Genomic DNA, 16378 nt, shown 5'->3' on the forward strand with positions numbered 1-16378 from the left:
ACGAGCAGCTTCCGATTGCACGCCAAGCGTTTATTACGAATGAGCATAATGATAACGGGGATAACGTGCATCCCTTTGCCTGTTCACTGTTGGTCGATGGCCTTCCCCACACTCTGTCAGTCATAACGTAATCACGCTGCGCAGTGCAGGGACGGTGTTTTAAAACACATCCGGCTGATTGTTAGTCGGTTTCACTTCCTCTATTGCTATGTGCCAAGGGCGATGTTTAGATCACAAGATGATGATGCACGATTCAAGGTCACTGCATCAGTCTCGGGATGTTTTCTTTCCGCGTGTGTCGACTTAAGTTTCAAAAGTTAGTCCGCTTGGTGCCATGTCATGTATCGACTGGTGGTTTAACACGTTTGTCAAATGAATTGCGCTTTAAATGTTCGCACAGTTTTCTCTTTGATTGTGAAACTAATTATGTTTCTAAATTGGAATTACAATGAAGTGACACGTTTCTGGCCCAATTGTTTTAGTGACAAAAGAGCCATTTTGCTGTATGTATAATGGCAGAAAGAGACAATTATTGTAAATGTTTGTTAACAACAAATGGACATTTAATGTTTCCGACAAAGAACATGGGACAATACATCAAAGACAGAAAGAGGAGCACACGGATTAGAGAAAATACGCAGCTTATAAACGGAATGTTGACGATTAAGAAAGGTCACGATAGGTCACAAGAAGGGACGATTTGGTGGGAGACTGGCAGCCAATGGAAGGAACGGAATTGATGATGGGTCACGTGACAGTTTCTACTTGCACTGTTACCTTCAGGATCTTCAGAGTTTGAGACGGCTTGGTGTGTATGTTGAACTCGTTTCGCACCATACGTAACAAACCGCGCTAGTCGTAAGTGCAAGCCAACCTGATAGGTGAGGCCTGTATCCAGCATTGCACTACTCATTCTATGCATGTCCGAGTCATTATTTTTTAACAGAGAGGATAGGGGCCGTCCATAAATGACGTCACGCACCTGGGGGGGGGGGGGGGTCAAACATTTGTGACGATGTGTGACGAGGGGGGGGGGGGGTGAGAAATGTGACGTCACATAAAATGCGCAACTTTAAATAAATATATATAGACAACACTTTCTACTTAATTAAATATCTTCTTTTAGAAATACTTTCTCCTACAACATCAGAGTGCAGCTCCACATTAAATACGCACTACAATGACAATAGTTTAAAGCGATTTGAAGCATGTTTTATTTGGGGGGGGGGGCAGAGCTTTGTGACGTCATATTTGAAGGGGGTCTGACTCTTTGTGACGCCATGTGACGATGGGGAGGGGGGGGATCAAAAATCGTCCAAAATCGCGTGACGTCATTTATGGACGGCCCCATACTCCGAATTACTTGGGCACCCCATGTGCATTACATGAAATAATCGAGGCGTTCCAGGGAAGCTTCATTGTTTGTACATCTTGTGAGGCCACATGTACAAAGGTCAGCAGTATCTTTACAACTCTTTAAAATTCACAACAGTCCCATAGTATTAGGGGCGGGGGGGGGTGCAACATTGAACACCTTAGGACCAGTGTTGAGTATTGTATGCGGCACTGAAATTTGGAGCAGAAATATACTGGTAGGAACGAAGTGAACCAGCCTACAATAGATTATATCGTCCGTCCGTCCGATGTCCGATTAGGTGTAGCAACATCGCCCCCTACTGCAAACACTTGGCAGGACCCTACAAAAACCTTTAGACTTAGTGAGGCTTTCCTGGCTAAACAAGTGTAACATTCCCTTATAATTCCCTGAGATAGTTTTTAATTAAAACATTTAAATTAAAAATTAACTCACAGCGGCCTAAAGCCTACAGCTAGGCCTAAAGCCTAGAACTAGGCCTCAAACTCTCCCTTCGTATCGTACCCCCGCCATTTCATTTTATTATAGCCATTCATTTGTTCGTTCCTACCAGCCCACCCCGCAGGGACCTGTTTATTTTTTATGCTGGTTTAACGTTGACTGCTTTGCAACAGCGTCACGCGGCAAGGGCGATTGACAACCCCATTTGGTGGCACCATAAATCTGAAAAGGCATGTGCTGATATTCAGAGAGGCAATGGCCAGTGGTGCGGTTAAGGGGACATTTCTGATCAGTGAATTTGAGGCCGCACTTCGAGTCACTGGAGTGAAAGAGACCATTTATTGTAATTTTTTGTCTAAATATCCAAAACTGATGTAAATTTGGTTCAGTTAGGCTTTCAGCATTCACTATGAATTCTTCCCACGTATGTTTGTGTGTGTGTTAAACAGGATGTATGATCTCACTTCAGCCCAGCCACCTAAATGTTTTTGTTTTCTTTCTGCCAAGAAGAGTAAATGTATCACACCGACAAGTTCCGTGTTGGCTGAACAACTTAATGAGTAAGCCATTTTGTCCAATCCTGTTCTCAGTTTTACAGGCATCAACGTTCCACCATCTGGTAATGGGCCACGAAACCAAGTGGTGGCAGTGAAATTCATACCCGTCAAACCCTTATCAGTGCCTACCTTATTACAGACCAATCCAGATATTATTGGTCACCCCGTGCATTTTTAAATCGCAACGTTCATCCTACAAAGTCCCATGCCACGAAATGCCATGTCTCAAATGTAAGGCGAGAGCAGCCCAATATAAGAATATGTTTTACCCTTTCTGGCAATAAAACAGTTGTGTTAAGATGTTAAAGCACCAAGGGGCCGTCCATAAATGACGTCACGCACCTAGGGGGGGGGGGAGTGGTCAGACATTTGTGACAATGTGTAACGAGGGGGGGGGGGGGTGAGAAATGTGACGTCACATCAAAATGCGCAAGCTTTAAATAAATATAGACAACACGTTCTACTTAATTAAATAGACGTTTAAATAAATGTTTTCACCTACAACATCAGAGTGCCGCGCCACATTAAATACGCACTACAATGACAATAGTTTAAAGCGATTTGAAGCATGTTTTATATTTTTTTGGGGGGGGGGGGCAGAGCTTTGTGACGTCATATTTGAGGGGGGGGTCTGACTTTTTGTGACGCCGTGTGACTAGGGGGGGGGGGTCAAAAATCGTCAAAAATCGCGTGACGTCATTTATGGACGGCCCCCCAAACAGAAACCTTTTGCAAGGAATCGTGTCAGCATTAACCACATATACTTGTGGTGAACATGCAAACAAAAATCATGCTCTGATAATAAATGCATTGTCTTAGAAACTGATTGGTCCACACCAGATACAGCTTTTTTAAAATCCTTTATATTAAGTTCACTTGCTTGCTTGCTTAGGACCGTGAAAATCTTTTGGTCGTTTTTTAACCCACTTCCCGTGATCCAATCGAGCTGACATTTTCCACACATACTCGTTGTGCGTGACAATTAATGTTCGTGAACATTTTTTTCCAAAATTTTACACTTTTTAGGACAAAAATATATTTAATTACCAATTGCTTAATGCTGCCATGCAAGCATCTGACCCATAGGTGGCAGCCATCTCAAGCCAGAGGACGAGAGGACTCTAGCCGCCACGCATATCAAGGATTTATAGTGAAAAACTTTGTTTTTACGGGTTATACTTGTTTAGAACCTAGTCTTTAAAGAAGGTCCCCCTTATAAGACTGCATTCTTGTTTTGACACACGCCGCGTTGAATTCTTCATCGCTAGGGGGCACGCACGTGCGGCTGATCTTGTGTTTGCTAGCCACTGTATGGCATGCACTGTATGCATTTAAACTAAAAAAAACTTCCCTTTAAAAACCAAGTCGGGTTTTTACAACAATAACAAGAAATGTAACCACCTCTATTCTCTCACCCCTCCTCCGTGTCTGTCGCTCAAAGCTATTGAAGAGAAGTCGTCAAGGCCAAGCTTCGGCAACGATGACGACTGTGGATTTGTAAGAGTATATCGCACACGGACACTTTATTACACCGATGTCGCGTACGGAAGTCTAAGCATGTCCTGTGTGTGCACACACATTGCTATGCACGAGACATTTCATAGAATGCCCTCGAAGCGTCGTTCAAACGTGCACAGCACCTTCTATGAAAGCCATGTCAGTAATTATTCTTTGGTTCTTTCGGTAAAGTCACGTATAAAGATAAAATAATAAATGAAATAATAGCATACTACGACGTTGCTATTATTTAATTTATTATTTTATCTTTATACGTGACTTTACCGAAAGAACCAAAGAATAATTCCTGGCAGTCACGAAAGCTCCAAAATTAAGATTGATTCCATGTCAGTAACTTTTCCAGGTTTCTTTCTCTCACTGCTGTTATGGTAATCGCATCGCTCACAGCTTCTTGTCGTGAAGTCTCACTTCACAGTGCCAACTGGTTTCTCTCTCTAAGATGTGTAGACACAGGAGCTGTTTGTGCTACACAAGCCTGCCTGGTCTGGTGGAGACCAGCAGCAATCCCTCTTGTTTCCTCGTGGTAGAGAGAGAGATTGAGAGAGTTGGTGTGGGGGCGTATGCGAAGGGTTAATAAAGGGGGGTGAGATGATGCTGAATGTAATTAATTACCGTCGAAACGCATACCATGTCAGTCTATACGGCTTAACCCGTGTTCTTGTACAGGGAAATTGAGTTTTTAGGTCCATACAGCCGTTTCAATACGGGCAAAAAAACAATGCGTTTGTCTATTTTCTGTTCATCCCTTGTGATGGGACTTTGTAGGATGAACGTTGAGATTTATAAAGGGCACGGGTTGACCAATGAGGTCTGAATTGGTCTGGAATAAGCGGTATGGGAACGTCACAGAAACTTACATTGTAAATGTTGTGGATTCACTCTCCCAACACACCGGTGGGCTGGAGTAGGAACCAAATTGCACGTTTCGTTTACGCGACAAAAAAACCTGATTTAGTTGGCTCTGTTGGGCGGTGGAGGGTTTAACGAAACGTTTATACTCTACACGATCTAACCCCAACAAACATACAAACCTTTATTATTAATACAATTAGTCGCGAAAGCCTAGCACGTGTCAAACTGAGTGACTGAGTTTTTCTAGAGGAATGTGCTTGCAATGTGTGGTGTGTCTTTTTGGTTCTTTCAGTAAAGTCACGTAGAAGGGAAATAATAAAATAATAAAAATAAAACATAATTAAATAATTCTCACGACGTTTCGGCCACAACGTAAGCAGCCGTCCTCAGGTGAAGAACAGGTCTGTCGGAAAGATAGCATCTGAATGAAACACCCCAGGCTTGGAGCGTGTATTTAAGCTGGGTTGGAGGGGGAAGAGCGCCATGACTAAATAATTTACATATCAAGAGGAATTTAGCATATTTATGGGAAATGCAGATATGGGATTAGTCACTACTTGTAAAATGCGTAGGAGGTGGGTGGGGGGTTTCAGAGTCATATTATGCCCGTGCATTATGCAGGATTAGCAGCATCAAAGGGAGGGGATAGGGGTAGCATTAATAAAGGGAAGGAATGTTAATAGTATGTAGCTGCAGTAACTAAACCACCACGTAAAAAAAACTAAAGTATAAACTACATAGTATCATCAATATACTAAATATACTCTCCAATAAGCTGAGCTACTAACAGTAAGTAATATATTACAATTCTATGTCGCAAAAAATATAATATGCTTCCAGCTAAACTTTTTTCTCTTACATCACACGGGTCTACCCCGTACTATATACTGCCATAGACAAACCCAACATTAAATTATATACTGTATTACTATACACCACCCTATACCTTCGACTATACATTGTAATATTACACTATGTATGTGTGGTGTGGTGGTGGTGTGGCTCTGGAGGAGGCTCGTGAAGCACGGTGCTAATTACTGGGCAGAGGAGCGATGCCCACAACAACGAGCGGAGTGCCGGGTGGCTAAAGCACAGCAAGTTGGCACAGCTGGTGCACCGGCCAGTCATCTCAGTCCGTCGACCCATCGTGGCACCTGGGTCTGTCCCGTGACCTCCTGCCAGCGGGCGTTCGACACTTCACGTGGCCTTAATGTGGCGTCACCGCCACTTGGTGGCGAATGCCGATTGTTGGTGTGGCTTGAACGCTGGTGTGTCTGTCGCGAGCAGGGATGCGGGTGGCATCGCGTGTCAGCTGGAGGACGTCGACCACGACCTGGCTGGGTGCCTGGCACAGCTGCAGGGAGCTCACGCGGCAGTGAGGGCATCGGTGGAGAATGCCCGGGCGAAGATCCGTCGCATCATCGAGGGAATCCGAAACGCCGAAAAGGTGGCAGCAGGTGCGGAGCTATGATTTAAATAGCAATACAAATGATAATGAGATTAGGGGTTCCCCTTTTGTCTGGCAACAAAACAGGTGTTAAGATGTTAAAACACCAAACTGAAACCTTTTACAAAGAATCATGTCTGCATTAACCACAATACTTGTGGTCGGAATGCAAACAAAAAACATACTCTGATAATATATGCATTGTCTTTTAAACTGATTGGTCCATTTGATTGATCAGTTTCAAAGACAATGCATATATTATCAGAGTATGTTTTTTGTTTGCATTCTGACCACAAGTATTGTGGTTGATGCAGACATGATTCCTTGTAAAAGGTTTCAGTTTGGTGTTTTAACATCTTAACACCTGTTTTGTTGCCAGAAAAAAGGGGAAAACTTATTCCCAGCTACACTGGAGTTTTGATTCCTGGCCATGGCTGCTAAGATCTGTGGCAATATCCGAACCGGTTCTACATTCCCCCCCCCCTTCACCAACCCACACTGATCAGCATGGCGAAGTATGGTCAGGAAACCCCCATGACCTACATGGTGTGGGGCAGACCTTCATCCATTGGTGGCTTCAGAATGGCTGAAATGGATGGAATAAAATGTTACATCGTATCTAATGTTCATTAGATGGACTAGAATACCATTACTCAGTACATAATGTACATAAAATGCAACCAAACACTATTATGTCATATCTATTACATCTGTGCACACCGCCACCTTTTTCAAACCACGTTAAACCACGGCGAATGGGCGTAGAGGCGAGCGGGCGGCCAGCCTGTGACGAGGGCGACCCCACGGAGGCCAGTTCGCTCACGGAGAGGCTCTATGACCTGGAGACGCTGAACCTCGACACCTGGCAGGAGCTTGGCACCGGTTATTTCGGCACGGTGTACCGAGCCTTCGTGCAGGGCACCGAGGTGGCGATCAAGGTGCTCACCGAGGACAAGGAGCAGGCCATCTTGAAGGAGTACTGCCAGCTGAGGTGAGCGGGACACCGGCAACGACAGCCAGAAAGGGTAAAATCTATTCTTGATTTTTCATAATTTTGGATACTGGTCAAAAAAAGTCACCGTAGATAATGACAGCAATGGCCACCGTTCGCCATGAAGCGATGCTGAAGTTCGGCACGGCGCTGGTGCAGGGCTAGGTGCTCTTTGAGGCCATGTGAAGTGTCGATGGCTCACTGGCAGGAGGTCACGGGCAGAGGTGGCGGGCAGATGTACCGTCATGGGGTGTGGCAGTAATTTTACCTGCAGGTAGACGTGTACAGCCATGCAATGTAATGTATCGCCCTGTAAGAATCTACTGCTGAATCAAGGTCCCTTCCATGTGCTGGTCCTGGGGATCGTTGACCAACAGCGCTCGAGCAGGGAGACGCTTTGACTTGCCTGTTCAGCTCACACCGCGCGCGACCTCGTCTCGCACGACAGAGAGCTACGCCATGACAACATCGTGGCAATCCGAGACCTGGGACAGCTCAAGGAGGGCTGCATCCCCCGCCTGGGCTTGGTTAAGCCGTTCAGGTTCCTGATGATGGAGCATGTGGGCGTGAACCTGGCGACGTACGTGGCACGGCAGGAGGAGCGCTCGCCGCGGCTGCCACGTTCGCGCACCTGGGACATCACGCGCCAGGTGGTCAGCGCCCTCAACTACCTGCACACGCTCGCCGATCCCATCGCCCACTGCGACCTCAAGCCCGACAACATCCTGGTGAGGCCCCATTGCATGCTCCCACTGCTGTAGATGTGTATGTGTGTATGTATGTTGAACTTCTTTCGCACCATACATAGCCAACCGTGCTAATCGGAGGTGCAGGGGAAGGACAACAAACTAAACACAAAAAGCAGTTCTAAATAAAGGAGTTTTCAATCTAGATTATTTAAAAGTGCATAGCTCCAGTGGCTTCATAATATCGGAAGAGCGTTCCAGACGGCCGCAGAAGTGCATATATAAACGCACGCGATATGGTGGCCAGCCAAAATCTGCTGCGAGGATGACTGGAGTTCATGTGATGGTTTATGCACCTTGACGAGATCAGCAATGTATTGTGGTTCATTTGTGGCAAGCACTTTGTATGCAATGAGTGTGACCTTATAAAACTCGCCATATTATAAAGGTCGCTGACATGGCTAAGAGGCTCTGAATTCGAGCCCCACAGCCGCCCTGGTTAATACTGCCATCGCCAAGAGGCTCTTGCAACGACAGTAGTGACTAGGTGCACGCAAATTAGAATCAGTGTTTTAAGGTGAAAATAAATCCCCTCTAGTAACTGATTAGTGCAGCTAAGATGCTTGCAGTGATAGATAAATATCGTTTGTGGGCTGTTTTAAAAGTGGGATTATTCTGTCCGTCCGTCGTGCATCCAAAAATGGGAGGGGTGGGGCTGGGTGGAGAGGGGAGGGTGAGGAGGGGCTGGGTGGGGAGGGTGGGGAGGGGCTGGGTGGGGAGGGTGGGGAGGAGCTGGGTGGGGAGGGGCTGGTCACCCCGTGGTGCCCTTATATAACCTACTCACGCCGGCTTGTGCCCGCCCTCACAGTTGGGCATATTTGCGGAATACACCACGCCGCCGTTGACCCTGGCCATTGACCGAGCAACCCAACGTTCCTACCAGCTCCCTCCGCAGGAATATGTTGATAGGCTTTAGATAAAGAATTGCAATGATTCATCACTTATATAGAACTTTCATTTAAAAGCACTTTCAATCTGTTGCGAGTGACATTTGCCATACTATTTCCCGATTGTATTGTGGCTTTTGAGTGTTTGCTGCCATCACCGCAGTATCAGTGTCAGGCTAGGTGCCCTATCTTCTGTCCCTCCGTCTCACCCCACCCTCAGATCGATGAGCATGTGCTGGACCTGCGGGTGAAGTTGGTGGACTTTGGGATCTCAAAGAAGCGAGGAAACCTGTCTGAGCTTCAAGAGGTCAAGAGTTTTGTCTTCTCCACATCCCTGGACAGGAATTTCCATCGAACAAGCAGTCCAGTCTGTGTCTGTGTGTGGGAATCACACATCCCACATCCCTCTGATCTTCTCAAGGGCCATGGCACTAATCACCATAAACAACACAACCATCCTCTATCCACCAATGGATGAAGGAAACCACGTCAGTCATGGGGATTTTTGTTGTTTGCCATAATGGACCACGTTTGTCAGTGTGGGGGGAGTGAAGTGGTGGGCAGGAGGGCATGACTGCTTCAGATATTACTCACCACTCATGTCAGCCGTGCCCGGGGAATTGAACTCGAGCTACCGCGTTCATACTGTCGCGCAACCACTCCACCCCCATGGCCTCTATATTTTTCCCCTTTTTTATTTGTCCCAGATCTATGTGGCAGAAAATATGTATCCCTCCTGGGCTTTCTCTCGCGTGGCTCGTCGCAGGTGTGAATGAATGAGTGAACGAGTGGCGTGCGTGTCGTTGTCCCCCTGCAGTTCACGCGCTGGTCAGCCCCCGAGCTCGTCGGCAAAGATATCGCGAGCGATGTTGACCCCATGATGCCGTACATCAAGGGGGACATCTGGACCGTGGGGCTGCTCATATACTTCATGCAAACAGGTTCAGTGTCTGGCTTTACCAAGGGAGGCAGCCTGTGGTGAACGCAATGCTTGTTTAGTGCTACATAGTGATTTATATATGAAACTAAACTAAAAACTAAATTATTTTTATTTTACTAGGTATAGCCCACTGAGCAATAGAGTGACCTGGCCATAAAAAATGGTAGCCCAATGAGAAGTGGCTTATCTTGTGGAAATTTACAGCAGCCAGATGCTCTAAATGCATGTTGATTTTAAATGCGGAGGGAAAAACCGGAGGACCCGGAGAAAAATCCCCGTGACCATAGGGAGAACATGCGAACTCCAAATATACAGGCGTCAGGGTCTGGATTGACCCCGCAACCTCCTGTATACCAGGCCAGGTAATTAACATCTTGCCACCGCGGCACCTTAATTGATGATATACAATCATCAATCGGCCTTAATCAATCCACTGCTGGATGAAGGCCTCACTGAGCCGCAGTCACTTCTCATGATCTTGCAACAATGCGGTCGTGTGGCTACAGTTCTCTGCGGTGAGTACAATGTCTTTAAAAACAACGGCGCTATGCCTCTTTAAATAAAATTAATGCTGAATCGCTCGCGCGTTCCGAGATTCAGCGGTGAACGGGACACCCACCCTGCAACTTGCAGACGTCTCTGAACGGAAAAGGGTTAATACAGGGAAAGGCGCTACAGGACTTACTGCCGTAGGGAGCGATGAAGGAGAATAATGATGCCGATGCGGTCGCACTCCGTTTCAGGCCTGGAGCCGTACGGGAGCCGGACGGACAACGCGGTCAAAGAGGAAGCAATCGAGGTTGCCCAGGCGCTGTACCAGGCGCTCCTCCAGTCCCCCGAGCTGCCCGAGGATGTCCTGCTGCAGATCCAGATGCAGTGCCTGCAGCCGGAGGGAGAGCCTCGGCCTACAGCTAGGCAGCTCCTCGACACCTTCTTCAAAGGTGCTCGATTAGGCAACGCCAATGGACTCTTCTCAAGGAGGCGGTGTGCCTGTGAAATGACAACGCTGGCGTCGCGCCATTGTACTGAGAAATTAGCCCTCGGATCTGGTTTTTTATGTGCCCGAGTTGTTTCAGGAAGGTGTGCTTTGGTGTGTGTTTGTATGAAAATAGGCGAGCAGTAGTGTAACGGTTTGCGCGCTGCGCTATGAAACCCGGCGACCCGAGTTCGATTCCCGCTTGTCGCCACCACCAGTTACGATTATCTGAACCAGTCCTGGGCCTCCTATAGGTCGACTCGGCCTCAAATGAGTACTTGGTGTGGTGTGTAAACATTGCCACTGTGGAGACAAAGGCGGTCGGGTGTGGTTCTGACCACCCACCCCCTCGTGTACATGTGTGTTTATACGTATACATGTGTTTCCAGTGTCTGCCCTCGCTTATTTGCGTACGAGTGTATACGAGCCTATTTGTGTGTTTGTGTGTTTATGTTTCTGTGCACATATGCACGTGCCAGAATGTAGCATGTGCGAGTCGGTATGAAGCGAATGACCTTACGAACTATACGGCATTGTTGAGTCAACATCATTGGGCCTCCATGAGGTGTACTCAGCAACGAGTACCTCATACAGTCGCATGTGAACTTCCGCACCTGGGAATAACAGTGTGGTCAAGCGACATTTTGGGCAAACACCACCGCCTCTTATATGCCTTGACAGGCGTTTGCTTTACAACGCCCTTGTCTTGCCAGGGATACGTCCGAATGCCACTATCTTTGTGTTTCTGTGCTAATCCTCAGACGGAAGGAATCCTTACCTCAGCGAGGAAAAGAAGGCCGACTTTTTCACGTTCGGCTTCCTCAGAGACACCAAGATCTTCGTGGCAGATTCCGTCATCGGCAACGTGAGCCTGTTAGCTGCGTCGTGTCCACGAGGTTTAGAGCTTCTAAAATTATTAATGTGGTGCATGTCCAGTGCCATGAATGTTCCGTTTTGTCCGTTAAAATGTTGCTACCGCAGCAGAGTGATGGTACGCAGTGCACTGGTCTGCCAATCCAGAGGTCACCGGTCCAGTTAGATCTCACAGCGCAGCAGTCAAAACGATGGGGAATGTTTCTTAAATCCCCCACGCCTCTCTATGTATGTTGAATTTCTTTCGCACCGTATGCAGCAAACCGTGGTAATCAGAGGTGCTGGTGAAGGACAACAAACTAAACACAAAAAACAGTTTTTTAGCAATTAGTTTTCAATGTAGATTTAAATTGCATTGCTCCAGTGGCTTCCTAAAATCTGAAGGAAGAGCATTCCAGATGGCTGCAGAAGGGCACCTGAAAGCGCGCGATGCAGTGACCGCCTTTGTTCCACGGCTAGCCAAAAGCCGCTGCGAAAATGACCGGAGTTTCGTGTGGTGGTTTATGCTCCTTGACGAGATCGGCAAGGTATTGCGGTTCACCTGCGGCAAGCACTTTGTGTGTAATGAGTGCGACCCTATAACGTACTCGTTCAGCAACCGTAAGCCAATGCAGCTTACGGTTGCTGGGACGGACATGGTCAGATCTTGCAGTGCCGGTCTACACAACACCCGGTAGTGCAGTGGAACTCTGGTCAGGTAGTGAATTACTGCGTTGTTTGGGGTGAGGCAATGACACTCAACTGGTCTGTGCACGAGTCGTTGCATCACCGAGACAATTCCTCCCACGGGCGTGATGTAAGCTTGTTTATGTGTACTTGTTACTGGTAGGAACCCACTGGTTCCACCAGCCCACAGGGGATTATTGTGTCCGTCCGTCCGTCGTGCAGGGAGGGGCTGGGTGGGGAGGGAGGGGCTGGGTGGGGAGGGGCAGGGAGGGTGGGGAGGGGCTGGGTGGGGAGGGTGGGGCTGGGTGGGGAGGGGCTGGTCACCTGGTGGTGCCCTTATGAAACTCAACGTTTAACCTACTCACGCCGGCTTGTGCCCGCCTTCACAGTCGGGCATATTTGCGGAATACACCACGCCGCCGTTGACCCTGGCCATTGACCGAGCAACCCAACGTTACTACCAGCTCCCTCCGCAGGAATGCGTTATATGTGTACTTGTTTGTGTGTACTTGTTTGTGTGCAGCGATCAGTTGGTTGGCAGCTCGTGTGTGGTGGGGCACAGCGTGGGTACTCTCACCTCTTCCAAGACATCCGGCCAGCATGCGAGAGGAGGCCAAAGTAAATAAAGGATGGGTCTTTAGAACCCACTCTAGGGGAGGCCCTTCCCCCAGCAAGGGGTGTGAGCAAAAAATTGCAGGGCTGCGCCTTGACCGTTAGCCCATTTACCTCTTAACGGCAATGCGCTCTGCTGGGTGAGTCGCGTCCTCACGATGTGAGCCGAGCTGTGTGTCGCCCTGGCAGGTCGTGGAAGGGGAGAATGGACACCGACCGACGCTCGGCTACCGGCCGCGCTACCTGTCATGCGTCGTCGACAAAAAGAAACTGGAAGGCCCCACCCTCGAATATGATGCAGCTGCCTATCGGTACTCGCTCACTCACTTGCCTACCGGGTCACTTGCTCACTCACTCGCCTAGCAGTCCTCATTGTGTACGTAGTTTTATTCTCATTACTAAAGCTTCGATCTTTTTTACAAATGAATACATTCAAAAACAGGAAAAGCTAAGCTTCTGTCCCATGTCAGACAGCCCTGGGTAGTTATGCGGTTTATTGCGCGGGTCACATGACAGTGGCGGTTCGTTGATATCTGTCACCAGGGCTCGATGTATCACTAAATATCACCTGGCTCGCCGATTAGACAGGTGGCTGTTAGCCTCTGTTATAGCCAAGAAGTATAGTACATGTGCAGTGCCGAGGGCGCGGACGTGGTTTTTGGTCCGGGTAGCCGTCGCGGACTTGACCCCGGCTGAAACGAAGGCCGGCTCGGCGACCTTTCCGCTTTGGGTGGGCGGCTCGTGCGCGAGCGCAGGAAGAGGAGGCGGGAGTACGGGAAGATGGTGAAGGAGAACAAGATCTTCGACGGCCAAACGTACGCCCTGGTGGGCCTCACCACCAACCGCTGCGGCGCCATGGAGACGCACGTCATCTCTCTCCGGTGAGCGCCAGCCAGAGGTCGCAACCGGGTACCCGATACCCGTACCCTACCCGATACCCGTACCCTACCCGATATCCGTACCCTACCTGATACCCGTACCCTACCCGATACCCGTACCCTACCCGATACCCGTACCCTACCCGATACCCGTACCCTACCCGATACCCATACCCTACCCGATACCCGTACCCTACCCGATATCCGGCTACCCGTTTGCGACCCTGGTGCGGCCGGGTACGGGTAGGCCGTGAGTCACTGGTGAGTAACCGTTTGTCACTCATTTCCCAACGTCTTGTCTCTTCTCACAATTCAAGTTCCTAGAATCAACCCACCCGCGCCTGCAACATGGCTTCATCCCAGAGGTCGCAATCGGGTACCTGTACCCGTACCCTACCCGATACCCGGCCGGGTACGGGTAGCCGGGTATCGGATAGAGTACGGGTACGGGTACCCGTTTGCGACCCTGGTGCGGCCGGGTACGGGTAAGGAATCAAAACCCGTTTGCGACCTCTGGCGCCAGCCTCGCTTCGCTGCAGCCAGCGTGGGACGTTGTGCTGCTCCCCCTTTCGGGACAAAGACAAATATTCCCCGTGTAGCCTTAATAGACTGTTGCGGCAAGTGCTGTTAGCGAGCACCTATGAAAGCCGGCACGGCAAACGAGGGAGTGGGTGGCCAGCACCACGCCCGGCCGCCTTTGTCTCCGCAGTGACGATGTTTATATATCGCACCAGGTACTTATATTTGAGGCTGAGTCGATCTAGGGGAGGCCCAGGACTGGTTGAGATACTCGTCACTGGTGCTGGCCGCGGGCTGGAATCAAACCTGGGTCGCCGGGTTCGTAGCGCAGCGCACTAACCCCTACACTACCGTTCCCGCGCAGGACAATGCCACCAATCGCATAGTGGCATCACCTACTGCTGTGGCACAGTGCCGTAAGCGAGCGTTTGATTTTCACCGAATGCCTTCTCTCGCCTCGGGTTGAAAGGCGCCACGGGGATTACAACGTCGCTGGCATCGTGTACAGATGGCGTTCATCCGGCAGTGGATTCAGAATCTTTATTTAGACTGAAGGAATACGATGAACCATGATGCTGTTTTTCACAGATGTCCAGTAGATTGACCGTGGCTGATGACGACGACGGTGATGATGATGCCTCTCCTCACCGCTGTGCCGGTGTTCCCCCGGGCGTTTAGGCTCAAGGAAACGATGTACGTGCATCACCGCGTCATGCGGGAGATGTGGATGACCCTGGAGGAGAGGGAGAAGCTAAAGCAGCTGTCGTGCAAGATGCAGGTGCACCCCTTCTACAGGTGAGTCTGCTCGCTGGGGGGGGTGTGGGGGGGGGGCGCACGTGAGAGAGAAAGCGTTTGCTGTCCTCTCTGGAGCAACGTGGGGAGATGCTGCAGGCAAACCTCGGCTGTCGGCGGTCGTCCCGTGGCCTTGACTCGTTAGATGTTGACCCTTTTTGTGATTCAAGGTCAAAGTGATTTTCGCTCAATTGAGCTTTGAGGCTGTGCTCATGTTTTTACTGCCCTGAGGCATTGGTGGAAGTTCACCATTCCTATGGTGGGGGCGAGTCTATCCATAGGACAACACCCGAACCTCCGATTAGCACTGTTGTCTACGTACGGTGCGAAAGAAGTTCAACGTACTTACCCGCAAAGGGGATGCTGATTTTATCGGCCCCGGAGGGATGATGGGCTGAGTCAACCCCCAACCAGGAATTGAACAGTTCGTTTCCCGCTCACGGCCAACACCTGTGATGATTATCTGAACCGGTCCTGGGCCGCCCTTAGGGCGACTCAAATGAGTACCTGGTGCGGTGTGTAAACATCGCCACTGGGGGAGACAAAGGCGGTCGGCCGTGGTGCTGACCACCCACCCCCTCGTGTACCGTTCCGGCCTTTATAGGTGCTCGCTAACAGCACTTGCCCCAACAGTCTGCTAAAGGCTATACGGGGGATATGTTTTTGTGCGTGCGTGTGCGTGCCATGGGCTGTGTTCAGTACGTCACTGGGCGTGCACATCGCCGTTCTCACAAACGAGGGCGGAGGAACGAAGAAATTCATCTTCACCAGGCGCTCCAACCGCACTGGTATTACTGTCGACGTTGTCGTTGCTATTTTTGTTGACAGGCTGTAACTCCCTACTGGTATTTTTGCACACAGCGTTGGTGTACGGTGTTTTTTTTCTGCAATATTTTGCTGTCTTTTCTTGGATTTTCTGTTTGCACTTAGTCACATATTCACTTTAAGATGTTCTTTGTTCATGTTTTTTGTTTGTTGCGGTTGCACCCGATTCAAGAGCCGAATCGCTCACAGGGCTATACCTAATAAATGAACTTGCTGGGCAAAAGCCGCTCTCAATTTCTCCAGTTCCTTCCTTTGGTTGTTCTTGTCCAATCACGGCCTCCGAACTCCGTGATGTCATCGCTTCCGCCATCTTCAAGCTTCTCTTGCTTTCTCTCAGCCTCCACGCCGGAGTAAAATTTTGTCGTCAGTTGTTTTTGACGTCACACATCCTGCCCATATCTGCTCGGATTCTCTGGCTTTAGTAACAGCATCATCTGTGTGCCTGTTCTTTTACTTATTCCTGAACTCCTTAACCCACCAGGT

General features: G+C 49.1%; 1 protein-coding gene across 2 annotated transcripts in view; it reads left to right on the forward strand.

Annotated features, from left to right (window-relative positions):
• The window catches only part of LOC133354543 (serine/threonine-protein kinase Wnk-like), a 49453-nt gene that overhangs the window by 27977 nt on the left and 5098 nt on the right, over nucleotides 1-16378 (forward strand). Inside the window, exons 2-13 of one of the 2 annotated variants that reach the window (XM_061571451.1) lie at nucleotides 3815-3870; nucleotides 6031-6200; nucleotides 6956-7181; nucleotides 7630-7909; nucleotides 9035-9121; nucleotides 9632-9755; nucleotides 10498-10695; nucleotides 11492-11595; nucleotides 13071-13192; nucleotides 13637-13762; nucleotides 14957-15073; nucleotides 15770-15858. In XM_061571451.1, coding sequence (XP_061427435.1) covers nucleotides 3854-3870; nucleotides 6031-6200; nucleotides 6956-7181; nucleotides 7630-7909; nucleotides 9035-9121; nucleotides 9632-9755; nucleotides 10498-10695; nucleotides 11492-11595; nucleotides 13071-13192; nucleotides 13637-13762; nucleotides 14957-15073; nucleotides 15770-15858 — 1660 coding nt within the window. In that variant the 5' untranslated portion in view covers nucleotides 3815-3853. Of the gene's footprint in view, nucleotides 1-3663; nucleotides 3871-6030; nucleotides 6201-6955; nucleotides 7182-7629; nucleotides 7910-9034; nucleotides 9122-9631; nucleotides 9756-10497; nucleotides 10696-11491; nucleotides 11596-13070; nucleotides 13193-13636; nucleotides 13763-14956; nucleotides 15074-15769; nucleotides 15859-16378 lie in introns of those variants that run through there. The other variant, XM_061571452.1, reaches the window with a different exon arrangement.

The sequence above is a fragment of the Lethenteron reissneri genome, chromosome 47 (genome assembly GCF_015708825.2).
Source record: "Lethenteron reissneri isolate LAM-NWPU_2019-01 chromosome 47, ASM1570882v1, whole genome shotgun sequence".
NCBI lineage: Eukaryota > Metazoa > Chordata > Hyperoartia > Petromyzontiformes > Petromyzontidae > Lethenteron > Lethenteron reissneri.